This window comes from Phacochoerus africanus, chromosome 2, assembly GCF_016906955.1.
Source record: "Phacochoerus africanus isolate WHEZ1 chromosome 2, ROS_Pafr_v1, whole genome shotgun sequence".
Lineage (NCBI taxonomy): Eukaryota > Metazoa > Chordata > Mammalia > Artiodactyla > Suidae > Phacochoerus > Phacochoerus africanus.
In genome coordinates, this window is record NC_062545.1 from 241437754 (window position 1) to 241465552 (window position 27799).

The following is a 27799-nucleotide window of genomic DNA, read 5'->3' on the forward strand; positions in this document are numbered from 1 at the left end:
GGAAAGGAGCCAGTCCTCCTTGTGAGAATCAGATGAGATGTGGACCATATATAGAGCCTATATAGACAGGGACAATATAGACTGTTCCAAGGGAGCACTGGACTGCGGCTCACCAGCCTTGTTTCATCTGGTACCAGCTCTATTGCTTTGAGCAAGAAATGTACCCTGTCTGCCATAACGTGGCAATGCTAACAACACTGACACTCCAGGACCGCTGGAGGGGCGCCAATGAGGGGTTGAGAGTGAAAGGCGTGTGATGCTTGTACAGCTAACAGAGATGCAGCCAAGCCTGGCTCATGTAACCCCTTGGGTCGCTTTGGGCAAACCTCTTCTGCTCTCTGGGCTTTGGTTTTTGTTCTCCCATTCTGATGGTCTCCAGGAATCTGGCCAGACACAGTCCTCTCTCCAGAAGACTGCCGCTGATTTACATTAATTTTTCTTTCTGGGGGAGTGGAGAGGAGAGGAGGAGTTCAGGCAAAGTTTAAACTCTAGGCCCCAGAGTGGGCGGCCTGTGTGCCCCTGTGTCCCTCCCTGCCGGCTCCTAGCCACAGCCCGAGTGACACACCTTCCTGGTGGTTCTGCTTTGTACGCTCAGTGTCCCGCACAGGCCCATTCGGTTCTTGGTGCAGCTCGAATGCGTCTACCTGCTCGGCTCGGGAACTGGAAAACACTTCTAAGCATAGACACGTCTTTCTTCTCACAATAGCTTCCTGCCTTTGCCACACCAGCAGCCCCCTTGACTGCACCTACTGGTTCTACAGAGGTCTTTGACCTTTCTCTTGTGGCTGACCTAGCTTACTGCTTGGTTTTCATCTGCAGGCACAGGTCATTTGTTTCACACACTCTCTCTTCCTTGTTACAACAGAGGGGACCCCTACCCCTGGCCTGCTGGCAACCATCCCACTACCTGCAAGCTAATAACCCCAGCCTGCAACCCCCTGGCTAATGCTTCCCTCTTTACAACATTCAAATACGTTGTTATGCGAACAGTGTTTGGGCCTAGATTGTCTTGCCCTGGGAAAATGTCAAGGTTAACCCTAAGGAGACATAGATAATCCAGAGTAATTTTCAGGGCAGACACAGTTGTTTACATAGGCAGGCCAGGAGCTCTGAGAAGGCAGGGCAAAATGTTTCCAGCAGGCTAAGATCTCATTAAGATTGATTGAACTGAACTCTTATCTGAACCAAAGTAAGAATCTCCAACCGCAGAGCCTCTGTACACAAAGGAAGAGAGCAGAATTGGATAAAGTGGGCTTTCTATCTGTGTGACCGGCGATATACAAGTAGTTCATCAACAAATCCACGCCAGTTAGAGACCCTCCTCAGTGACCACTCACAACTGTCCTTTAAGAACAAAAGACTTGGTGGCTCAGTGGGTTGAGGATTTGCTCTTGTCATTGGTGTGGCTCTGGTTACAGCTGTGGTATGGATTCAATCTCTGGCCTAGGAACTTCCACACCAAAAAAAAAAAAAAAAAATCAATCAATCAAAAAACAACAGACTCCAGACTGTGCTAATGGAAGTTGGTGAGAAGCCTCCCAGCACTCTCAGCCACGGTGGTGGCTCCTGATGCACAGGGACAGCTGGTTCATGTCTCATCTTTCCTTTCCAGTGAGGAAGAGGAGGCTGGCAGACTTGACCGGGCCCATCATTCCCAAGTGCCGGAGTGGCATCTAGTGTGTGCGGGTGCTGACCACGCCTTTGAACTGGACGTGTCCTACTGATAAGCTGTGCTCTGCAGTGGAAACCGGAAGGCAAAGTGCCGGCACAGACCCTGCTGTGGTTCAGTTCTTTATGCACTAAGGTTTTAGGTTAGCTAGTGGTTGTAGTTGAAACTTTTATAAACTATGGTTAATGTGAAGTTTTTCTTTAGTCACAGAAGTTCAGTCTGGTTATTATTTAAAAACTAAGAAGCCCCCGAACCAGCAGATCTTACTGAAGACGATATTATAGCAGCAGTGACTTACCCCCTGGAGCCCCCCTTTGGGTGGCCTTGCTGTGTGGTGTTTCAGGTGCATTTAAAATACGAGGCATGAAAAAACAGCACCCTCTTCCATGTGGTTTAAAAGCGTTGTAAGATACTTTATTACAAATTTGATCTTAGCTCTCTAGAAAACGAGACAGATCAACATTCTTTATTAACACTCCTTTAAATTTTAAGAACCTCAAGATTAAGGCTGCCAAACTGATTTCTGGATCAAGAACACAATTTCCCCCCCCCCTCAAGAAAGAAAGACTGAAGCGACAAAGCTCTGCCAGGAATCAAAGAACATAAGATTCCTTATACTGGATACAAGGAAATAATACAAAAAGCCAATGGTGGAATTTCAAATTTTTAAAACTGTCCTTTATTCTTTTCTTTTTAAAAAACCTATTCCAGGCAACAATCATTTCCCTATGTTCTTTATGAACACCTGGGATTTACTTACAATTTGATACCGGAGTCAGAAAATTTCTTCCTTATATAATGCCAATCTTACAGTGGATGTGAAACCTATGGCCAAACACCTTTCTCTATCGCACAGCGGGCCAATGCCTCATGTGAGATAAGACACTAGAGAAACAAATTTCTAGTCTATCATGGCTTAAGCTTACAGAATTCAACTACCTGTCATGTCACTCATTTGTCAAGTCACCGCTGATCTCATGCCTGTAAATTAAGCCTCTCAAGACCAATGGTAAAGAAAATCCAGATGTTTAGGAATCAGGAAACCTGGCCAAACCATCCCTAGATGATTATTCTTAAAATATAATTTTGGCATTTCTGCCGGATCCCTTTTAACATCATGTGCATCTCTTGAGATCCAGCAAAAATGTTAAGCCCAATGCCCTTGTGCCTTTTAATATACCACAGTGCCAGTTAAACTAGTATTTCTGTTGCTTGGGGAGTTATTTTCATGAGTGATTCAGCAAATCTTATGATAAAGGACAGGCCAAAGAGCTGATGAGCACAGACAAAGCCGCAGAGCACTACGCAGAAAGGCTTTTGATGAAAAAAGGAAAGTCTTGCACACTGAACTGTAATGACGTGGACAGTACAGGGTAACCAGAGGTGGAGCCAGGGCCTCACCACTATGGAGGAGTATCTACTGAGGCTGCAGATGGGCCCAGGAGTGGCTCCATGCTGCAGAGACGGCCAGCTCCACTCGGCTTCTCCTTGAAACACAATTGCAGCTGTATTCTGCATCACTGGAAACTGCAATATAATATTAAATCTGTTGGTCTATGAATGGGTGTTCATGTGTTTTTTGGGACTTGTGGGCTAGGGACACATGATGGCCAGGAGACTGGGAAACCACTGTGGCAATTCTGAATAAGTTCACACAGAGTCTTCTATCCTGAGGTGTTCACCTAAAAACTACTGCCTACATGTCAGTGTCATCGAGCTAAAGTGAATCTCTCAAAGAGCACACTTAAGAGCTAAGGATGTGGGTGCTGGGGGAAGCAGACTAGCACAGGGAAATCTTTCACACAAACTAAATCAATAAAAAATGAAGGTGCACCCACATCTTTAAGACCATCTCCACTGTCAGATGAGCTGTCGGGCTAGACCAGGGATGGCAAAATTTTTTCTGTAAGGGCCAGATCATACAGGCATACCTTGTTTTACTGCACTCTGCAGATACTGTTTTTTTTTTTGTTTTATAAATTGAAGATTTGTGGTAACTCTGCATTGTCAGAAAATAGCATTTTTTAGTAATTTAAAAATTTTTAGCAATTAAAAAATTTTAAAAATTTTAAATTAGGTTATATGCATTTTTTAGACATAAAGTTATTGCACACTTAAGAGACTACAGTATAATGTAAGTGTAATTTTTATATGTACTACGAAATCAAAAAAAACAACTGTGTGACTCACTTCAATGCGGTGATCTAGAATCCAACCCATATCATCTCCAACGTATGCTTATAAATGCTGTAGGCTTTGCAGACCATCATTTCTCTCTTGAAATACTTAACTCTGCCATAGATCACACGTAAATGAATGGGTGTGTGGCTATTCTAATAAAACTGTACTTACAGGAGAATGTGGGCCAAATGCTGATGGCACTGCAGATCCTGGTCTAGTGCTCTGAGGCGAGCAGAGAAGAGAGCAGGACAGGGGTGGATGGCGGGTTGACTTAAGCAGCCTGGTCCAAAGAGTCCACTTCCAGGGCCCCAGTTTTTCAGTTTCATCAGGACAGACAAGTGGTTCTTTTTTTTTTTTGCTTTTTTAGGGCCACACCCACGACAGATAGAGGTTCCCAAGCTAGGGATCGTATCAGAGCTTCAGCTGCTGGCCTATACCACAGCCATAGCAACTTGAGATCTGAGCTGTGATCTACACTACAGCTCACAGCAGCACCGGATCCCTGACTCACTGAGCGAGGCCAGGGATCAATCCCGCATCCTCATGGATACTAGTCAGATTTGTTTCCACTGTGCCACGTCGGAAACTCCCAGACCAGTTTGCTAATAAGGAAAATGACTACTCCCAGGCCTGCAGTATGGCAGAGAGAGGGTGTGAGCTGGTCACTAGGCTCAAGGCTCTCTCTCTGCAGCTGTGGGATCCCACACAGCTCATCTTTTACTGTTCTCTAGCGTCTTTTGGTAAGAATGCTCAGGTAAGGGTCAGCACCCAACTCTTGTGAAGGCCAGGTGGCCAACAGGGTAACCAGTTGGCCATGGTGGCTCTGGCAGCACTAAAGTTTCCTGTTTCTCTGTCACTGTGGCCCTGATATCGTCCAATACACAGTCATCCAAAACCTAGCTCTGTGAAGGCTTGGGGAGATCCAGATGGGGCCGCTCACCTAAGCATGGCCCATCCTCATCAACGCTCAGCCTGGGCTCTGCACTTGAGGGGATTCGCTCCCACTGTAAGGGCTCCCTGGGTACCCGTGGCCGTCGGGCAGTACACTCGCATTCCTCTTTAAAGCTGCTCTGGCCTGGGCTTGCAGCCTGCCTGCTCCCTTTGTCTTGACATGTGATACAGCAGGCCGTGAATCCTTGTCCTTGGCAGGTGGGGCAGGTCAAGACAAGCTGGCGGCACTGGGGAGTCGAGCAGAGTCTATACTGGTCCCATGGGGCCCCACAGTATGAACAGTCTGGGGAAGAAAGAAAAGCCTTGTTATAAAGACACAAAAGCACACACGTGTGCACACACAGGCCTATGTACAGTGCACACGTGTAGACAGGTAATCTCCAGTTCCAAAATATAACTCTTAGCCCAGCAGCATCTAATATATCCTGTTGGACCTGGGGAAGGTTTCTAAATAGTGTCAGTCTCCTGTCTTCTAACAAGGTCTCCCCCCCACCCCCCGCCACCACCCCTACTTTTTAGGGAGGAGATTGCTTCTGGGAACTGTCTTCTGATTCCAGCATTCAGTGACCCGTTTTTCTTTTTCCCATTTAGAAAACAAGCAGTAATGTTTCTCTTTCATTAACTAGTCCAAAAGCTGGCCAACCCCTTGTCAAACTGTCTTTTTCCTTTAGATCATTCCCTTTCGCACAGGGAGACACCACGCCTGAATGCAAATGAGCCCACACCTACAGTGGCTTCTGCAGTCTGCACCCTCCTTCCCTAGGCCTGAGGGTCTCCTGCTATTGCCAGCAGATACTCGGCCACACAATTCCTAAAACTCACGTTATCTACTTTCTCGGCCCATTTTCCCTGCTGACTTCTTCAAGTCTCCTCACCTAGCTTATCCCAGCATCCCAGCTGCCTTTAGGCCTTCTTTCTCCCCTGTCTGCTCTATCTAGCTCCATATGAGATCTGAAGTTGCTTCCAATAAGACACACAAATATGACTATTAAAATGGAAAAAAAAATCAAGAAGGGAAGAGGAAATCAAACCTTCTTCTTATTCATTATCTGAATGTTAATTCAATCTCGCCCTGTCCCCATCACAGTTCTAGAAAATTTAGACAGCTTCTAGGATTGTCTTTTTAAGAACTTTCCTGTTGAAAGGGGTTGCATCCAGTGGGAAGAGCCACTTTTCTTAAGGATTTTTTCCATCCTTCCTTCTACCTTCCCTCATCTGGTACTTCTGTTAATGTGGACTCTGAACAACAGTCAAACCACAGGCTTTCTGTAGTCACCCCTTCCTGTGGCCACCCTGCCTCCTGCCTTGGCCTAAGGCTCAGCTCCCACCTTGGAACGCCCCGCCCAGCAGCTGAAGGTGCATACCACATGTGTCCATAAACCGTCTAACTAGGGGTTCTTTTATTTGTGCCATGAATTTACTTGACAGTCTTGTGAAAACTACTGTCTTAGAAAAATGTTTTTAAAATGCAGTAAATAAAATGAATAGGCTCACAAAGGAAACCAATTATATAGAAATACAAAATACTGGAGTTCCCGTCGTGGCTCAGCAGAAACAAATGTGACTGGTAACCCTGAGGACACAGGTTTGATCCCTGGCCTCGCTCAGTGGGTTAAGGATCTGGCGTTGCTGTGAGCTGTGGTGTAGGCCGGCAGCTGTAGCTCGGATTAGACCCCTAGCCTGGGAACCTCCATATGCCATGGGTAGGGTCCTTAAAAAAAAAAAGAAAGAAATACAAGATATCAAAATACTCTTTAAAATCTGGGATACAATAAGATACTTATTAACAAGTTAAATACCAAGTCTTAGTGATGGTCCTAGAAACTATTCCCATTTTGAAGCAATGAGGAACATAAATGCTATTTTGGAGTATTCACAGTCGCTGTTAATATATGAAAATACTATGATTTCTACTGATGTCTAAGTCATGGGTATCTCTAATACTACTGATTGGCTGCCTATGCTCATAAGTGAAGGAAGTACTACATTTAGTGAGGGGTTATGAAAATGAAAGTTATTTTCCATTCCAAATTCACAGAACCCTTGAATTCTTTATATTGACTCCGGGTTAAGATGCCAGATTTAGCGTCTTAGTTCAACTCTGAGCAGGTGGACAGAGCAAGTGAGATGATCCTCATTTTCGAGGACTTGTCTAACTAATAAACAATGAAGCCAGATCCCAACCCAGGCCTCCTGACTGGGTGCAGGGTTCTGTCCACTCTACCGCTGCCCCTCCAGCTCTGCTGGGACATGATGGTACCACGGATTCCTCTTTCCTGCCTTATTCTTCAAGTAATCAATCAGTCCTGGCTGCCTCCCAGCAGGTCAGTACAGAGAGTGCGCCTCATCACGAGTTTAGGCTTCAAGCCTGTGCTGACCCACCTGACACTATGTCATTGTTGAAGGATAAGGCATAACGCTCATCAAAAACAAACAGCTTCCCTTTGTAAAAACCATCAGGAAACTCCTCCAGGTACTTGTGGATGCCGCCCTTGAGCTGGAACACTTCCTTGCACACTCCCTATGTGTGGAAACACAAGAAGAAATCTGAGGAGACAAGCAAGAGACCAGGAGGAGTAGGAAGCTCCACAGAGGCGTGGCACATGGGAGGAATGTCGAAATGGGGTTCCTGGTCCCCCTGCGGGACACTGAGAAACTGCTGACCTGGGGCAAGGAAGCAGCTAGCCAGGTCTTGCCTACAAGGGGGACGGGTGACAACAGCAGTCAGGGCATTCGTTCTCCAGGTCCTGGAAAGCCCAACTATTTTTGCTGCTCCCTAAATATAGGAAGACACCTGTTAGGACATGTAATGTTACTGAATTTGCTCTTCTCAGGATCAAGCAAAAGGATTAGGAAAAAGGAGATGTGAACTCAGCTTTCCCTTTTGTGCTTGATGAGACTGTTAAGACTGCTGAGTACTTTTCATATCTTGAGATTTAAGAACTTCAGATTTTTTTTGTCTTTTTAGGGCCACACCTGCGGCATGTGGAGGTTCCCAGACTAGAGGTCTAATCGGAGCTGTAGCCACTAGCCTACACCAGAGCCACAGCAATGCGGGATCCGAGCCGCGTCTATGACCTACACCACAGCTCACGGCAACCCCAGATCCTTAACCCACTGAACAAGGCCAGGGATTGAACCCAACACCTCATGGTTCCTGGTTGGATTCGTTAACCACTCAGCCACGATGGGAACTCCAAGAACTTCAGATTTTATACTTGGAAACCCTATGCTGGAACCATACAAGGGGAAACTAAATCCCTGGCTGGCTAGGGATGGGAGAAGGCATGAAGATGGGGGTTGGAAAGCTTCTTCGCCCCCATGCCTGTAGTGCCCTAACGGTGGTGACTCACCTTGGCTTTGAGGTAGGCTGAACCTCGCTCACAACGGATGCCCCCAGTGCAATACATCAGCACCCTCTTCTCTTTGAAAAGTTCTAGATTTTTGTCAACGTAGCTAGGGAAGTAACTGAATTTCCTGATGTCTGGGGCTAAGCAACCCTGGAATCGTCCCTATAATATAGGAGCAGCAGAAGGAAAATTATCAGAGAAACATACCTGGTAGGAACAAAAGTTCTTTCTATGTCTAACACCACTCCCTCCCCTGCCTTGGCAAGGAAGCACGTGCTTGCTGCTCATGCATCCCACACTCTGACCTTTCGAACTTCAAGATCTGGAACTTAGAAACAAGGCTCATGGGCTGTGGGTCACCCATCCAGAGACCTCAGGGGACCTGGAAAGGCTACCAAAGCAAATCTGACAAGGTCCTTGACACTTGCCAAGTGTAGGTATACAGGAGTCAGAATGTTCATAATGTGCCAAGATGTCTTTATTTCAAATTTTCTTAGGCTTTCTCACCCGATTCTGGGTTCAAAGGCTTGGAGGGGCTAGCAGTGGGAGGAGAGTCATGTGACTTGGTCACAGGTGGGCACACAGTGTCGCCTTCAGAAACATGCCATGCTGTGGAACTCAATTCTGCTTCTCACTTACTATTTTGCTTTCATAGAAGTTTCTACAGTCCAGTAGGATAGTATCACTTTGTTCTTGATTTGCCTGGGACAGATACTTTTCTACTTCTTTATGAAATTCACCTGGGGATAAATGGATTCCTAAAACCAAACCAAAAGATTAGTTAAAACAAAACAAAAAACAAACCCCAATTACAACTGGCCCAGCCTGATTTGCTTTGTTTCTCCCCACCTATATCTTTCCTCTTCATAATTATAATTATGTCTGAAAATGACACTCTCTGATGACCATAATGAAAGAATTTAATAATTCCACGTACCCTCACTCTCCCTCTTCCTGAGATGAGCACTGTGGAGACCTGGCAGTTGAGAAATAACCAGTCAAAGAATTCTGCACCCTCATACTTGGCCTAACCCAATGATAAAAGCCAGACAGAGGGATATAAACTGCCAAGTGGGTTTGCTGGTTTGTGTTATGACCAGTATTCCAGGGTCCCTGTACATGGAGGAGCCTGGGCAAATATATGCTTCACTATGGGCTTTACAAATCGTTCTATACCAAGGTCAAGTCCAAGTTTAAGGCTAAGAACCTTGGCACAGGTACGTGTGAGGATAAGGCTATGGAATAAAGTTGGAATGTTTTATAAAAATGCAAAAGAGTAAGGAAAAATGTGCCTAAGTTTGTGTGTTGAGTAAAAGAAAAAAGGGTGGCAGGGTAGTGACAGGAGCAATGAAATATGAGAAAGAAGGCAAGAAAGAGAAAAGGCTAGAAGGAGGAGAGAAAGGAGATGAACAAGATAAATAAAATACATGGACACTAAGAGGAAAGAAGCTGTCTGGTAGGGCCCTTTACCTTCTCAACTCTCCAGGAAAGAATTATTCCTCTACCTTTGAGGGTCCAGACTGCCCAGTAGTTTTTGAGGAAGTTTTGATGACACTGGCAGAGGCAAAACCACACTAGAGCCCCTGGTGGGGGCTCTGGTACTTCCGTCACCACTCGTGACAGAGCCGACAGCCCCAAAGGCACCTCAGTCCACTCGGGGATGAGGCCCAACAACCTGAAACTGCTGGCTACCCAGATGGGGCTGGACACCCAGAGCTCTGGCAAGGCCTGGATCCCTACCTGCCCAACCTAGGACTATAGGGAGAACATAAGAAGGCCAGATTCTATATAAGTTATTGTCACATAATGACATGGTCACTGAAAGAGTGGGGTAGGAAGGGAGGTTCAAGCCTGTGATAAGAAGCATGGAAATCCACTAAGACTTCTACTTAAAGGGAGCCACAGGGAGCCTAACCTGTTCCTGCTGTTGCTACTATTGTGGCTACTCTCCTGGCCCCGTGACTCACATGGGCATGCTCAAAAGAGGTGCCTTCAAACAGCTTGGCTCAAATGGAAGCAGCACAGCACTACCTGGAGCCCCCTCTCCCCTAACCTCCAGAGCCATGTCCCAGAGCACCAGCGGAGAGCTGTCTGTGGTTATCCTCCCTCCTACTAAGGTAGGGACACTAAGTAGCCACAGCCCTTTTTGGCCCTTCTCATGCAAGAGTCTCTTTTCCTAGATGCTTGTATCTAACTCCCATTTCCATATGGTTTAACTTTTAGCTCTCTTGTTAAATATTTACATATTAAAAAATGAACACAGGGAGTTCCCGTCGTGGCGCAGTGGTTAACGAATCCGACTAGGAACCATGAGGTTGCGGGTTCGGTCCCTGCCCTTGCTCAGTGGGTTGACGATCCGGCGTTGCCATGAGCTGTGGTGTAGGTTGCAGACGCGGCTCGGATCCCGCGTTGCTGTGGCTCTGGCGTAGGCCGGTGACTACAGCTCCGATTCAACCCCTAGCCCAGGAATCTCCATATGCCGTGGGAGCGGCCCAAAGAAACAGCAAAAAAAAAAAAAAAAAAAAAAAAAAGAACACAGAGTCAGCCAGACCTTTGTGCTTCCTCATCAAAGGACATGATACTAGCTATGAAGCAGTCTTGGGACAAAAAAAAGGAAAGCAAACCTCAACCTGATCAAGTTTTGGCTTGAGATGTGCTATAATAAGGGTGACAGAGATACAGGATTTTAAGAGCTTAGTATACAAAAAAAAAAAAGTAAAATATTAATAATTTTTTACACTGGATACAAGTTGAAAAATATTTTGGCTACACTGCATTAAATACAGTACTGGAAATAATTTCACGTGTTTCCTTTAACTTTTAAAAATGTGGCAAATAGAAGATGTAAAATTCCATTCTGGCTCATGTTACATTCCTATATTAGCCAGCACCTTTATAAATCTAACTACAATTCATAGGAAATACAGAGGACAGAGGAACATCCCATGGAGATGCAATCAGCATCATCCCACTTGTGGGAAATGCTAGAAGCAAGATGATCTAATTCCTTCAAAAAAGAAACTGCAAGGGAAAGGGAAAGATGGAGCTGAATCTCTAGGTTAAAAGAGACATGGCAATTAATCACAATGCATGGGCCTTCCTTGAATCCTGATAGAAAAGAAACAAACTTAAAAAACTACACCTGAGAATTTTAAGCACTGACTTGATAATATTAAGGAATTACTGTTAAAACGTTTTAGATGTGATAATCGTTTTTACAATTATTTTTTCTTAAATACCTTTACTAAAGACATCTACTCAATAGAGCTATCTACTACAATAGTTGTGAATGAAATGACATGACATTGAGATTCCCTTCTAAATAATCCAGGCTGGGGGAAGGGGATGGGTATAGAGGAAAGGTGGCTGAATTTGTAACTGGCAGCTGCAGGAGAGGTACATGGAAGTTCACCGTACTGTTTTCTCTGCTTTCGTTAAATGTCTAAACTTTTTCATAGTAAAAAAGTAAAACAAAAGCAACAAATCCGGCCAAACAAATGTCTTTCAACCGTTTACGCTATCCATGCAGGAGAGGGAAAGAGAACATTCTAGGGAACTTGCAAACAAAGCGCTTTGGTGTTGAAAGCCACTTGTTTCCTGTAGTGAAAAGCTTGTGTGTTTTTTATTCAGCTGAGGAACTATTTACAAGTAATAATTACACTCTTCCCAAACTGCTGTCTTTGGAAAGAGAAACCAACTTTTTGCCAAACCATCACCAAGAAGAATAACTAAACTAGGTCATTCTAAGCAGTAAGTCTTCAATTACCAGAGAAGCAAAGGACCAGTTTAAGCACTGAATGACCCAAGTGTCAGCCACCTCACAGCACTTTTAAGGAGACAATTCATCACAGCTCTCCCCGATCAGAATGTCTGGCTTTCACATTCGTCTCTACATTAAGATTTGTCCTTAGGAAGAAAAGCAAAGTGTTTCTTCTAAAAGCAAGCATACCAGGCTTCTTATAGGAGACCTTTTTGGGACTGATCCCCATGGGCACAATTTCTTCAAATACACCAACACGCAATTCTGGAAAACAGCAAGCTCCTCCTTTGCTGGTCTAGCCAATGAGAAACAAAACAGAATACATTCTTTCTCTCCCATCTCCAGGTGTAAGATACTTATTAAGTTAAATTATTTGGAACATTCTAAGCTCTAACTCCCTTTTACCATGGAAACAACTGTTCCTAATTTGAGGTTTCTTAATACTTCAGCTACCCTATTATTACAAAACAGACGTAACGCTTATATTCAGTATTTACTTATTCCCATGTGCAGAAATGTCACATTGAAAAGGTGTTTCTATAGCAATGAGCACTTAACTAGAAAACTGAAGGACCACTTAGCAATTCGAACATGTAAGACTGCGTGCCAGCTTTTGTTCTGGAGCCACAACCTTTTTTTCGTATCACCAGCAGTAGCACTAGCAAGGTATTTCCCACACCTCTATCACCTGTTACACTAAAGCACAAAGTCACCCCAACAAAGCAGCTCTGCTGTGAGAGCAAGAGCTTCATTCCCCATGTGGTATGAAATGTTGATCTAATCCCACCAGGTTTAATAGCACATAGTGATCCTCTGAAACAGCCAGGTGGTCTCTCAAGTGAGCAAATATGGCTCAGTTTCTGAGTTTAGAGTGTGTAAGATGTAACGTCCTCACTCCACAAACAGGGAGACCTAGGCCCAAGATCATGTGGCAACTGGATGGCGGAGCTGGAAAGAGATGCCCCTTCTGCCACACGGCCTCTAACCTAGCGGGGAAGGGGATTCTACCCGCTCTGCTTACTTCTCTACAGTGACCCTCTTCATAGCCTGGAGAGGGAAGAGGCACTGAGGTAGAGGTATATGGCTCTTGATCCATTTTATTTTTAATTGCTCTTACCTTAAAATCATCCTTACACAGATAATCCTTAAACATCGGGCAGGAAAGCATGATTTCCACATAGAGTCTGATGGCCAGTTTGCTTCCACCAACTGTCCCATTGATTCCTTCCGTAGCGATTCGAACCTGAGACACAGGTGAGAGAAAGGGAATGCAGGCTGTTCTTAGCTTGGTTCAGATCTTCCCAGGGCATGTGCATGTGTGTCGATGATTTTAACAGGAAAAGCAGACACAATGCTGTGCACACCAAAGTGTTACCACACAAAGATACTTGTATTTTCTACAGTGGCATTGCCCACAGTTCGACAAGGTACTCGGTTAACATGTGCTGAACAAGAGAAGGAAATGAGTCGAACAACTGGGAAGCCCCATTTGCCGTGGCACTCCAGCTGTTCAGTGGCCAAAGATTAACCTAAATCCAGGTCAGCAGATCTAGGATCTATATTCAGCTCTGCCACTTACTTGCCAAGTGGCCCCAAGAAAATCAGTTCTCTTCTCTGAGCCTCAATTTCCTCATCCTGATAAAACAGAGTGAAAAAGAACCAACAACCAAAAAAAAAAACCTACCGAGGAGCTCTTCCTCAAGATCTAAAGAACAGAGCATATCTGCGAGGTGGGGATGCACCTGAGCACACTTCCACAGTTTCAGGGAAAGCTCACCATTGCCATCCCACCCACGGGAACACAAGTTCCAGGAGGAGCGTGTGTCTGTTTTGTTGCTGCATATTCAGTGCCTAGAGTAGCACCTGCCACATAGTATGCATTTAGTATGTATTTGCTGAACAAATGAATGTGTATCCAAATCTGAGGCTTTTTGGCTTCTCAAACCCTATTCTCTTTGACATGCATTACTGGTTAGGGGATGATAGAGCCTGAGTTAAGGCCTCTGCCTTAGAGGCAAGGGTCTGGGGGTCCTGCAGTGTTACTTGTTCTGGTACTACAAAATCCTGTGGATAAGTTTAAAGATGGATCCTCTTTAGATGGAGCTGAGCTTTCTAGAAAAAGCTCTAGCGAGAAAGCGTAATACTGTGTGTATACTGGCATCATGGTATTCTCTAGAAAGAGAGGTGATTTTTAAGGTCCTATGTTGTTGCTATTTTGTTATACACTGTAACAATTTATACATTGTACAATTATGTAATAATGATACCTATTAATGCATTAGAATTTGAAAAATTTCAAAGGCTCCCCTTTTATTAGGGCCTAGAGAAGATACTTCATTTGTTGCCTCACTTGATTCAGCTCTTTAGGGCATGGGCATAAACAGGATTCACTTCATAAGGCGGAGCCAGCTCACTAGCAGCGGCTATCCAGAGATCCATGATGAGCATCTGAATCACTTCCAGTCTCCCTGAGAGAGAGGAGTGAGGTCTAGTGAAGCCTGTTCTGGGCTGGGAGAGGAAAGGAGGAAGCATTTGCCAGCTCTGCTGTACAGGCTCCTATACCTATTACTGACTTGCATTTTTTTAAGGGACAACATAAAAAAATAGAGCTGAACCGGTGTAAGGGTCAGGAAATCTACCTTAAAACTATCTCTGACAGGGGCAAATATGATGACGAGGTACATGCTTCTGTGTAACTGTCATTTGGGTAGGCCAGAAGAGTCTTCCCTATGTTATTTTAATCACAGAACCTAAATAAATGACAAGTACACCCACTCCCTAAACAGCTGGGTTAGAGCAGTTATTCATACACTAGACTTTCGATTTCTGTTGAATGATTCTTCAACTGAAACCTTCTAAGCTCCTAGGTGAGGAAGGCCTTATACCTCAGATGAAGTGCAATAGTTAGCGTACTGAGCACCTAATATGAGATAGCAGCTTCATATTATAACCCTGAAAAGTAGCTATCATAACTCCCATTTGACAGAAAAGGAAACAAAAGCTTAGAGAAACCAAGTACCTTGCCCAAGGGCACACAGTTTGCAGGTGGTAGATCTGGGATTCAAAACCAGATCTTACTGGGTCCAAATCTTGCAATTTTTCCTTTCCAAAACTTCTAATGCGGCCTCTCAAATTTCTTGACGCAGTAAGAAATGTATAGCAAAGGGATCAGAAGCTTATCTCCATAATTTCAGAATTTTGAAGTTCTCCTCTTTCCCTACCTAAATGCAGATATTCTGCCAAATCTCCCACCAACACAAAACTTGAAAATTTGTCATGTATCGCCGAAGGCTTAGAATTTAGACCTAAGATCCAGGCAGGTGCTGCCACCTTGTGGCAGAGGCTCTCACTGCCAGTTTACCTCCTGGGCTGGGCAAGGAATAAAACCTGCCCCAAACCAAGGAAAGAGATTGATTTCCTATTTTGTAAACTTAAGTCTACCATGAGAATATCCATCTTTTAAGGTGTTCTCTAAATAGAGATGATAATAAATGCATATATGCCACAAGTGTTTACTCATCTTTTTTACAATGCACCAGGAACCATGCTATGAATTGGGGATATCTTCTGCCCTTTCGGAGATAATAGACTAAGGAAGGTCACAGATAAGATTAAAGTCACAAACCGACAAGTGTTATATGAAAAATAACTAAACTGCAGTGGAAGGGTATATTTGGAAAAGCGAATTTAGATTACAGCTCAGGAAAGATGTCTTTGAAGAAGTGTCATTAAAACTGAGAACTGAAGGAGTTCCCGTAGTGGCGCAGTGGTTAACGAGTCCAACCAGGAACCATGAGGTTGTGGGTTTGATCTCTGGCCTTGCTTAGTGGGTTAAGGATCCAGCGTTGCTGTGAGCTGTGGTGTAGGCTGCAGACGCGGCTTTGGATCCCACATTGCTGTGGCTCTGGGGTGGGCCGGTGATTCGACCCCAGCCTGGGAACCTGCACATGCCACAGGAAGCGGCTCTAGAAAAGGCAAAAAGACAAAAAAAAAATTGAGAACTGAAGATTGAGTAAAAGTTACGAAGAATCAAGTGGGTGTGGGAGAGTTAACTGAAGAAAATTTTCTTGTAAAAAGGCCCAAAGGCACAAAAAAACCTCTGTGGACTCCCAAGAAATTGAAGGAATGTTTTGCTGGAGTGTAATGAGTAAAGAATGGTAGCAGATAAGCGGAAAAGGTAGAAGGGGCCAAATCACACAGGAACCTAAGGGAACGTTAAGGATCTGGGTTTTACTCTAAATGCACTGGACAGCCATGGAAAGACTAGGAAAAAAATATTCACGAGGGAAAAAAAAAAGAGCAAATGTCAAAAACCACAAAATGGTAACATCTGCCATGTTCTAGGAAAATTGAGAAGCAACTTGAAATCACATCTGTATGTATAGTTCTATAAAATGTTTTTCCAGTCAATATATCAAGAACATTTCCCCATGCAAGGGGTTGGCAAATTATGCCTTTTTCATACAGTTTGACTGGAACATGGTCATACCCATTCCATTATATATTGTCTATGGTTGTTTTCCTGTCATGATGCCAAGGTTGAGTAGTTTTTATGCAAAGCCTGAAGTATTTATTATAATGGGTCTTTAAGAAAAAGTTTTTTGGGAGTTCCCTTCGTGGCTCAGTGGTTAACAAACCCGACTAATATCCATGAGGACATGTGGCCTTGCTCAGTGGGTTAAGGACCCAGCGTTGCCATGAGCTGTGGTGTGTAGGTTGCAGCTGTGGCTCGGATCCCGCATTTCTGTGGCTATGGTGTAGGCCATCGGCTACAGCTCCAATTTGATCCCTAGCCTGGGAACCTCCATATGCTGTGGGAGCAGCCCTAAAAAGACAAAAAAAAAAATTTTTAAAAAGGAAAATGTTTGCTGATTTCTGGTCTATGTCATTAAGTAGTCTTATACAACACCATGTTAATCGCTAATTAGTATTAGACTTAAATGCCTAGCAGGATTGCGCTAATTTCAAGACCCCAACAATCAATCTTTTTTGTAACAAGCCCAGCCTCTGTAATCCAAATTGGAGGCAGGATGAGCCAATGAAGGATGGGGTGTGGGAGGTGTTACCTTGCCAGTGAGGTGCAGATGCTGACACAGGGCTGTCTGCCAGGCACAGATCCAGGCAGGATCCTCCAGGTCACAGTAGCAGTAATAAAGCAGCACCTCCCCGTCATCGCTGTCCTGGCCACTACAAAGAAAACCACAGGGAAAGAGCACTTGAGTCACTGGCATAGGAAACCACAATTCACAGAGCGCACACAGGCAGAATCAGAAGGAAGCCTAATGGAGCAACTCATGCCTGCCTTTGTTTCTCTCATTCTCGTCCTAAAATGAGAAGCAATGTCTATGGGTATCTGCTCTAAAGAAGGCAATATCTGCTCTGAACTTCTTCCTTTATGAGAAGTGAATTTACTTTGGTTTCCTCATTTAATTGTCATGTCATGAGAGAGGTACAAATAATGCTCTTTCACAAGACAGCTGGAAATTTGACTTCATTCTGTCTGAATCTCTCTATACACAAAAAAGTTTTACTTCTTCCAAAAATAAGTTTCTCTTCCATTTTGGTCATGTAATCCTCTTACCCATGAGACAGGTTATCATCCTCCCCATTTTAGAGCTGAGTAAACTGAGCCCAGTTCATCCCAGGCAAGACAGTTACAAAGTGACAGTCAGGACTCAAACACCAGTCTGCTGACACTAGAAGACCTGCTCTCTCTACTGCTCTGTGCTGACTTTAACTAGTCATGGAAGCTGGGTGGGGGTCTTATCTCTGAGTCCTGAGTTCCTCATCTGTAAAACTGGAAGACTGAAATAAATTGCATTTGTGTGCTCTGAAGCTGTCCTGTGAAATCACATGACTGAGAAATCCTGTGGACAGTATCTCCCTCTTTGAGAGTGGCAGTGAAAGCCCCTCAGCCAGTGAAAGCGCTGGGCAGTCCTGCAGTAAGAACATTTTAACCTAGTGCTTCCCAAATTTAATTGTCTTCAGTACCTCTCTCCAACACCTGATAGCATCCTTCAGAGCACATGCTCTGCAGACCTATTTGAGAGAATGATATGACAGACGGTAATTAAGGTCCCGTCCCACTCTGGAGTCTGTGACTCCCTCATCGTTGCCCTCTTCATGCTTCAGGGCCGAGTCTCCTCTGAAACCTGCCTGTCTATTTTAGGGCCTTCTATTTTCCTTTCTCTAAATTCTTGTAATGAACTACTATCTGAGCCATACAATTTTAAATGATAATTATACGGTCTTTAACCATCTGCTAAATGTTTCATGTATCCTTTTGTTTTTCTAACTAAAAGGCAGGGCCATACAGAAATGAATGAAGAGATCACGTTTATAGCACTTTCCAGTTCACGAGGGCTCTTATCATTTTATATAATTCATAAAGCAATTCTGTCAGGTAGGCAGAGCAGGCATTATTATTCCAGTTTTAGAGGCGAGGATGTAAAGGTACAAAGAATTTTAGTGATTAGCTCAAGTCTGACTCCAAGTTCAATTATCTTTCTAACCTTCTTTCTGATAAACAAAGGGAACTGGCATTAACACTAGTGACAAAAGAGTATCAAATCTGGGCATTTTCTATTCACCAAATAGTTCAGGAATTGCTTAAAATCAGAAATCCGTCCTCTAGAATTATGTAATACTATGACTTGGTGAGTTTTTCAAGGGCTAATCTAAACTTCTCATCCTAGGAATTCCCATTGTGGCTCAGCGGGTTAAGAACCTGACAGTCTCTGTGAGGATGTGGGTTCAGTCCCTGGCCTCATTCAGTGAGTTAAGGATCTGGCATTGCCATGGCTGTCATGCAGGCCAGCAGCTGCAGCTCTTATTTGACCCCTGGACTGGGAACTTCCGTATGCCACAGGTGTGGCTATATTTTAAAACAAAAACAAAAAAACTTCTGATCCTATGCCTCAGTTCTAGAAGCATCCTTTCAAAAACACATCCAATTCAGAAAACCACCTGGGCTAACAACAACCCCTTTTTAAGTTCTGACATTACGCAGGATAGAGGAATCATAAACATTTCTGGGCCTTCCCATATCTCTTGGAAAATACAATTTTCTGTTTTTTGCCTCTCCCTAGAGAAGATAAGACGTGGGATAGTTCCAAAACACCTAGCCAACACTGCCAGCTACGTGGGTATATGCTACTGCACAGGCTATGGTCTTCTATTATAGAGTATATGTTTATCAGCCTCGCTTTGGTGGTAGAGAAATTCTGTGCCCTAAGGATTTACCATTTTAGTGGATGGGTGGTGGTGATCTCACAGTGACTGGAAAAACATTTTAAAAATTAAACGGAAGGTACAGAATGAAATTCTTACCTAATCAGCTCATCAGGGCTAGTGCAGCTTATATCAGGGAGCCAAGCAGACACTTCGTGGTTATGAGTAAGGGCCTCCTGGACAGGGTGCCTTTGGTCTGTAGACTTAAGACTCTTTAAGGTGCTCGATGTTGCAGCCAGCTGCTTTAAAACCAAAACAGTCTCCTGGCAAATCTCATCAGCGTGTTGTGTTGCCACATGTCTATGGATGCTGGTCTGGTCTGTGAATAGTTGCTGACAGCATTTCCACCATTTTTCTTTACATTCAAAAGGAGGTGCTGGAACTTCTTTAGTTTTGACCAAAAGAGCAAATGCCTGCAATTACATTTCAAATAAGTCAGTGTTAAATAACTTTGGTTTAAGGCTAATGAAAGTCTCAGTGAGATCCCTTATCTTTCCACAGGGGTTTCTAGTTTTATGTCCTTACTAGTCTATACAAGAACTCCCTGAGAGTGTGACCGTCTTATTACTAAGCTTTATACTTCAATTTAAAAATTTTTAGGAATTGTTCTTAAAAAAGGGATTTGAATTGCAGGCGAATATTAGTAAAACACTATAAGCAACATTATTGGTCATCTCCCCCCAAAAAATGGTCAAGGAAATTATGGAGTATACTTACTATGGAATATTAAGCAGCCAGTTTTAAATTACATGGGAAAATATTTATGATGTTAAATGAAAAAAAAAGTGGATAAAATTTGCTTATACAGGGTAATCTCAACTACATTAAAAAGTATATTGAAAAAGCCTAGAAAGAAATGTGCCAAAATGTTTTGGTTTTTGGAAGATAACTTTATTGTTATTATAAAAAGGCCTTAGGCTTATTGTTAAAAAATTTTTTAAACAGAAGAGAAAATTATGGATGCACCATAATTCTTTTAACCAATTCCCAACTAATGAACTCTGTTGCCAATATTTGCAGTTATAAGCAATGGTGAATGAGCATTTCAGGCATACATCTTTCTATAATTCTTTCACCAACTGCTTAGGACAAATATCTTGGGGGTGAAGCAGCATAAAATTTTAAACTGTGGTAGTGACTACGTGAAAAATCATACCAATTTATACACTCACCAACAATGCATAAGGGTTCTATTTTATCTATAGCATTAAGTTTCATCAGTATTTAATTTTTTTTATAGTCAATATTTTTAATACTGACTCAAATAAAAGGGAGAAGAAATATCCTGGTATTGTAAAACACCCCAAATTGGGCACTCTGAAGAATAATTGTTTTTTGTTGGGGTTTTTTGTTTGTTTGTTTGTTTTTTTGGTCTTTTTGCCTTTTCTAGAGCCGCTTCCTGCAGCATGTGGAGGTTCCCAGGCTAGGGCTCTAATCGGAGCTGTAGCCACCAGCCTACACCAGACCCAGAGCAATGCGGGATCCAAGCCGTGTCTGCGACCTACACCACAGCTCACGGCAACACCAGATCCTTAACCCACTGAGCAAGGCCAGGAATTGAACCAGCAACTTCATGGTTCCTAGTCAGATTCGTTAACCACCGTGCCACGATGGGAACTCCTAAAGAATAATTGTTATCAATTCAAAGCATTACTTTTGGACCTTCCTCAATCTGTATACAACTATACCTGGACTGTCTCAGACTGGCAGGATGGGGTAGCCTGAAATTACATTGGAGGGCATTTTTAGCCATTCCTGCAGTTTATCTTTCTGTATAGGAAAAAAGAGAGAGGGAGAGAAAGAAAAAGAGAGAGAGGGAGAGAGAGCTGGAAAGATGGAGCGTATGTCAACTTAAGTGCTTCTTTGTATTAAACTCAGAACTTCAAATCTTGTCCTCTAACTGCTGGTACTCAGAGGAAAACACTTTTTACCAGTTACAGGCTGGGCATTACATAGGTTATTTCAATTGACAATTACTGTACATTGATAGTTAGTACAATTATTAGCTTATACATAAATGTACGGTGTGTGACTCCAACTATCATTGAGGCCTCCAAAGTTCATGGCTTAAAGAAATACTGTATAAAATCTGACTTTGTTTCCTTCTTTCCTCTTTTCTTCCTTTGTCAAAAAGCCATCAGGCAGGTCTGAGCAGGATGGGAGGCCCAGTGTGACTATGGCCTGCCACTGGTCTTTATGAACAAGGCAATGAAGATCCAGCAGAGAAGAGGCAGGCTGGAGCCAGGAAAGTAGCTCAGAGGTGGATGAGGCCTCTGTAGGAAAGGCAGGCCCTGGAAGGTCAGGCAGCTTAGCAGGGTAAGGAGACTAACTGCATACAGGGGCAAAAGCAAACAAGTAATTAGGACTAAAGAAAGCTAGGTTTTTCACCGAATTTCATCAAATAGGGGAGTAATAAATATGAAAAGGAGAGAGAATAAATCTTGTGATGCTAGAATAGAATTGAAGGTATTGGTATGAAATAATTTGTTTTATATTGATATAAAAGTAGACATAAAAGTATGCATATGATAATACAGATGTTTATGTATTCACCTGCATATATTCCTAGTTCTGTCCACCAGAGGTCCTAGGAGAAGTAATACTTTAATAGCAGTGAGCTCACCTAGCCTCCAGGTTTTGGTTTTTTGACAGTTCTCCACTAGAAAGAACCAGAGCTCGGTGAAGACACCAGGGATGGGACAGGAAAAACACAAGATGACCCTGGAACATCTTGTTGAATCAAAAAGTAAGGAAATGCTCGAATGAAGGGGGCAAGTCAAAAAGATGTAGATATTTGTTTGAAAGGGCTCCCAGCCAAATCTGAGATAATCTGAGCATCAGAATAAACAATGATAGTTAGTAATGGACTAAAACCCATTGAATAAGATGCAATTCTTGAGTACACACTGATACAAATAAACTGGAAGGAAGGAAAGTTCCATTCTTGCTTGGAAGAAGAATGCCCACTAAGAAATCTAGAAGGAATGAAGCAACCATCACAGTAATAATCAGTTCAGCAAGGAAACAACAATGGATCTAAAACTAGTAGGTGAAAGGTGGCTTAAGAATAGGATATTTAATAGTCTCAAAGTAGTTTCCCTCAAAATACCGATTAATTAAAAGAAAAAAAGAATAATTTTACAGCAAAAAAAAAAAAAATCTGACACTTCCTTAGTCAAGTAACCAAAATTAATGTCACCAGTAATGGGACAAGTTGGCACTGTGAACTGCCTGATAGAAAGCAGCCAGATGATCTCAGCATCTCTTCTGGGGCAGTCATGTTAACAAAAGCATAACTTGAATCTAATCATAAGGAAACATGAGTGAAAATCAAATTGAGAGACGTGCTACAAAATAACTCATCTGTCATCTTCTAAAATGTCATGGTCACAGGGAATTCTACCCAATATTCTGTGATAATCTATATGGTAAACGAAATGGAAAAAGAATGGATGTGTGTATATGTATAAATGAATCACTTTGATGTATAGCAAAAATTGTCACAACATTGTAAATCAACTATAATTCATAAAAACTTAAAAAAAAAAACCTTTCTGGCCTCTTTGGGTTTCATTTTCAAGGATATCTGTGTGAAATGAGGGCAGAAGAGTGGTGAACAGGAGGTTATAAGCAGAGACATCTATTCTTCATTGACATGGAGCCAATATAAGAAAACTATGCAAAAGTGGGCTCACAGACTAGAGTGGTCCAGAGCCATACTTTGCCTATGATTCTCCTTTGCCTGGCACTGAACTAAGATCACTGGTTAATGGTTCTGACTAGACTTTACCGTGAACATGGCAGCAGCCCAGGGTCTCACTAGCCCTCCACCCGCTGGAGGACAACCCTGATGAGCTATTTCTAGATGTATCTACATTAATTATACCTACACAATCCTGAAACATCAACAGCAATTTTACCTTTTTCTTTGCAAATGAGTATTTCTTCTTTGTACTGATATCTAACTCTGCTTTGAGACTGCTACTGGGATTGATAAGACTTGTGCTTTTCAAATCCAGGTCTGAAAATCTTAAAACACAGGCCTCCAGGTCATCTTCTTGGTCTGGTGAAGAAGAAGGCATCTGGTTCGGCTGCAGCAGTAGAGCAGATTCCTCTCAGTTAACTATCTCCTGGGAAGTAAGCAAGGGGAAAAGCAATTTCCAAGCCTTTACTACTTGAGGTAAACTTGAAGCTAATCCAGTCATGCAAAGGAACACTGGTCCAGCAGCCCAAGCTATCCATTCTTCCACTCATTCATCCAAGAAATATTTATTTAGCACCAACTCTATGCTAGGTACTACTCCAGACATTGGAGATATGGCAGTGAATGAAACAAAAAAAGTCTCTGCTTAAGGGACCTTACTTTCCAGTGGAGAGCGAGAGAAGGTAAAGAAATGAATAAATTGTTGTTGTTGTTTTTTTAAAGTCAGATGGTAAAAAGGGCTATGAAGATAAATAAGCAAGGTAAGGAGACGGAGTGATGGAGGGCTCTTTAATTTATTTATTTTTGTCTTTTTAGGGCTGCAGCCATGGCATATGGAGGTTCCCAGGCTAGAGGTCGAATCAGAGCTGCAGCTGCCGGACTACACTACAGCCACAGCAACATCAGATCCAAGCTGTGTCTGCGACCTACACCACAGCTCATGGCAACGCAGGATCCTTAACCCACTGAGAAAGGCCAGGGATCAAACCTGAGTCCTCATGGATAATAACTGGGCTCATTAACCACTGAGCCATGACAGGAACTCCTGGAAGGCTCTTTAAAACTCAGAGGGTAGGTAAAGTCTTTCTGAGGCAATAGCATTTAAGGAAAAACTGGAATTAGAGGACAAGCCATGCAAACGTTTAGGGTAAAAGATAACAAAAAAGCACCAGCAGCAGGTTGTGTGTTAGTACCTTCAATTATAAAGACTTTGCTCTTTTTTGTCCCCTAATATTTGAGCTATGAAATTCCCTTCCTTAGAAGAAAAAAACTACCAAGAGAGTCCCATTTTTATGCTCTAGAAGAGATACAAATTGCTACTGTGGCTAAATCTTATCAAAATAGACAAGTACAACCAACATTCTTTCTCCTGTAAAGTATATGTTACAAGTGACAAATGTGAAGAGGAACCTGGAAGCCTGGCCAAAGCATAGGCACAGGCTTTGGGCTGTGGTGCAGCTGAGTGTGAGTATGGACCTTTGGGCAGTGGTGCAGCTGAGTGTGAGTATGAGATATTTAACTTCTGAGTCCTAATTCCCGAATGGGTATAATGGGGATGACAGTATCTACCTCACAGGACTGCAGTGAGGACCAGAAAGGAATACATCACCTTTGGCACGTATGCAATTCCCCTCCCACTCCAGGCTCATCTAAGACCACACTCTGCTTCACGTAACCTATTCTGGCCACACCAGACATCACCTAGTTCCACAAGCAAACCCTGCTCTCTCTTGCCTCAGGGTCTCCACACATGCCTTTCGCACCACCCTTCACTCTGAACCCTCTTTCAGTTCTCACTTCAATTTATTTATATATTCTTACCTATTATTTGTGGAGATTTTGTTATGTGCTTGGTAGACAAAATAGCACTGCAGATGCAGGTCTTAATGAAACAGTTCCCTGTTCATGAGGTCCCTATTCTCTTGGAACTCATATTCTAGTAAGAGAAGAGACACCAAATAAGTAAACAAATTTAAAAACAAACAGGAGTTCCCGTTGTGGTTCAGTGGAAACGAATCTGACTAGGAACCATGAAGTTTCAGGTTCGATCCCTGGCCTTGCTCAGTGGGTTAAGGATTTGGCGTTGCCTTGAGCTGTGGTGTAGATCGGAGACGTGGCTTGGATCCCATGTTGCTGTGGCGGTGGTGTAGGCAGGCAGCTACAGCTCCGATTGGAACCCTAGCCTGGGAACCTCCACATGCTGCAGGTGTGGCCCTAGAGAAGGCAAAAAGACAAATAAATAAATAAAAACATTAAAGTATCAATGCTAAGAACTGCTCCTTTGTTGGGAATCCTCCTTACTAACATCCCTACCTCTAAATGTTCACTTGCTCTATCTATACTCAACTTTGAGGTAATCCTCATCTAGTTCCAAGAATTGATCAACTATATTTACTTCAGAAAAATTGAGCAAGGGGAAGTAGGAGAGGTGAAAGCAGATTGGCCATTAGTTGGTAACTGCTGAAGCTGGTTGATAAAGTACATGGGAGTTCCTTTTATAATTTCCTCTACTTCTGTAAATATTTGAAGCTTCCATGAAAAATTAAAAAAGGGTAACAATCATAAATAAAGGAAACTTTATGTTTAGAAGACTATATAGTAAATGGCTCCAAATTTCTATCTCCAGGCTAGCTTCTCCTCTGAACTGCAAGTTCACATAACCAACTGTCTACTGGATGGCTTCAGCTGGAGAGCCAGGAGACTGTTCAAATGCAACTGTCAAAACCAAACCATTAGGGAGTTCCCATTGTGGCTCAGTGGTAACAAACCCGACTAGAATCCATGAGGACACAGGTTCAATTCCTCGTCTCGCTCAGTGGGTTAAGGATCTGGCACTGCTGTGAGCTGCAGTGTAGGCCACTGATGTGGCTTGGATCCCACGATGCTGTGGCATAGGCCAGCAGCTACAGCTCTGAATTGACCCCTAGCCTGGGAACTTCCATATGCTGCAGATAGGGCCTTAAAAATAATAAAATAAAAAACAGGAGTTCCCTTCGAGGCTTGGCGGAAATGAATCTGACTAGTATCCATGAGGATACAGGTTCCATCCCCAGCCTGCTCAGTGGGTTAAGGATCTGGCGTTGCCATGAGCTATGTATGGTACAGGTCACAGACACAGCTTGGATCCTGCATTGCTGTGGCTGTAGTGCAGGCCAGTGGCTGCAGCTCCAATTTGACCCTTAGCCTGGGAACCTCCATGTGCCCTCAAAAGACAAAAAATAAATAATAAACAATAAACCAAACCATTAGAAAGAAAAAAAAATCCAGCTCTTAACTTGCTCTTCTTGTCTTCCTCACCTCTGTAAACAACAATTCCATTCTTCCTGTTACTCAGGAAAAAACTTTGGGATTCTTGTCTCCTCACTCTTTCAGAGTACTGAAAATCCTGTCAACTCTGCTTTTGAAATATAATCACATCAGATGACACTGCACCACCTTCCCTACCAACCCCACTTAAGCAACCATTATTTCTTGCATGAATTATTGCAATTGCCTAACTGCCTTTCTCCTGTAAGAGCAAGAGGGGTGACTTTAAAAATAAGTCAGATCTCGCCCTCCAAAGGCTTTTAAAGGCATCAAAGTCCAAGGTTCTTATAAAGCCTTTTCCACCACACCCTAATCACATCTTTTTCTATTTTTGCTCACCACCTCTGACTGCAGTTTGCTGGATTCCTCAACCGGTCATCAGCACTGAGAAAGCAGGGGTTTTCCTTCGTTCACCTCAGCCTCCTCAATGTCTAGAACACTGCCTGGCACATAATAAATACAATATTTGTGGTATGAAGTAAAAGGTTGGGTGGCCAGGGAAGGATTCCTAAGGGGGCTGATGCTTGAGCTGGGACTGAAATGCCAAGGAGCCATCCATGCATACTTAAGGGTAGAAATCTTCAGGCAAAGGAATAAAAATTCCTAAGGGTGAACAAGCTTGCCTTACTGGAGGTACAGGAAGAAAGTAAGAATTGTTGGACCATAGTGATAAAAGAGTAGGACCCTGTAGGTCACGTTACTTTACATCGCAAAGTCATGAGAGAGTAGTAAAAAAGGAGTTAACTGATTCCAGATCGGTTTTGAAAGTAGAGCAGATAAGGTTTACTGATAGTTCATTAGGTAGTAAGTAAGGAGCCAAGAATGACTCCTACCTACATTTTTGGATTAAGCAATCGGATGGATGGTGCCATTTACTTAAATGCGTAAAAGTGAAGGAGCAATAGGTTAGGCTAGGAGAATGAAAGGTTCATTTCACGCGTGTGAAATTTCAAATGGCCATGGACAAAGCAGATAAGCAGCCGTGGTGTTCACCACAGAGGTCAGGGCAGAGAATATTCACATACACATAATGGAAGTATCCAATAACCACTGAAAACATTACTAAAGCGATCAACAACTCAGAGGGGCGAGAGGTCAGACGACGGTCAGAGGCTAACCCCAGAGCAGCAGGCTCAAGCTAGGTAGGGTCTTTCGGTCCCCAGAGCTGCTCGAGCGGCGCCGCTTCCCGCTCGGGCCCCACCCCGCGCGCCGGGCCTGGCCCAATCTCTCCGCCCAGCTTTCCCGAGTCGGCAAAGGCCCGGAAGTGGGAGAAAGATGAGCACGTACCCGCCAGTCCAGATCCTTTCTTAGATCTTTCTTCACCGAACCGTCTCCGCCTAGCAATTGTCACCTCTCACCACCCTCGCACCTCCAGCCCCCGCCCCTGTTTACGTAGGAAGGAACGCCGGGGGCCTCACCTCGCCCCGGAAGTCTAGGCCGTTAGCGAAAGGGCCGCCGGGAAAACCACTGAGAGGCCCGGGTGGGGGGGTAGTCTGAAGTGGAGGGGGTACTAGAGCGTCCCTCCTAGACCACCCCCGCCAAGGCGTGGCTCGCGGCCTGCGGGCTCCGGCCGCCTGGGGAGGCGGTGCTCTCCGCGTGGCCCCGGAAGGACTTCCCGCGGAGGCAGGCGAAGGAAGCAGCGGGGAGGC

The 27799-nt window shown here is 43.6% G+C and overlaps 2 protein-coding genes across 13 annotated transcripts in view; one reads left to right on the plus strand and one right to left on the minus strand.

The window, feature by feature from the left end:
- TMOD1 (tropomodulin 1) overlaps nt 1-3230 on the plus strand; it is a 92092-nt gene extending 88862 nt beyond the window's left edge. The window contains exon 10 of the mRNA XM_047768001.1: nt 1613-3230. Coding sequence (XP_047623957.1) covers nt 1613-1677 — 65 coding nt within the window. The 3' untranslated portion in view covers nt 1678-3230. The remainder of the gene's footprint in view (nt 1-1612) is intronic.
- TSTD2 (thiosulfate sulfurtransferase like domain containing 2) lies at nt 2057-27716 on the minus strand. 12 transcript variants are annotated; one of them, XM_047767996.1, is made up of 12 exons: nt 27569-27716; nt 26493-26593; nt 24666-24780; nt 23062-23271; nt 19241-19554; nt 16978-17098; nt 13029-13154; nt 12101-12206; nt 8791-8909; nt 8155-8313; nt 7184-7322; nt 4355-5084 (listed from the first exon to the last, which is right to left on the minus strand). In XM_047767996.1, the coding sequence occupies exons 4-12, from the start codon at nt 23221-23223 to the stop codon at nt 4747-4749; spliced, it is 1584 nt and encodes a 527-aa protein (XP_047623952.1). In that variant the 5' UTR covers nt 23224-23271; nt 24666-24780; nt 26493-26593; nt 27569-27716; the 3' UTR covers nt 4355-4746. The 12 variants fall into 12 exon arrangements, with proteins under 12 accessions (XP_047623944.1, XP_047623952.1, XP_047623948.1 ...); XM_047767992.1 differs by having other exon boundaries at nt 26490-26593; XM_047767995.1 differs by lacking the exon at nt 27569-27716 and adding an exon at nt 27438-27562 and having other exon boundaries at nt 26490-26589.
- Nucleotides 27717-27799: the final 83 nt, after the last annotated feature.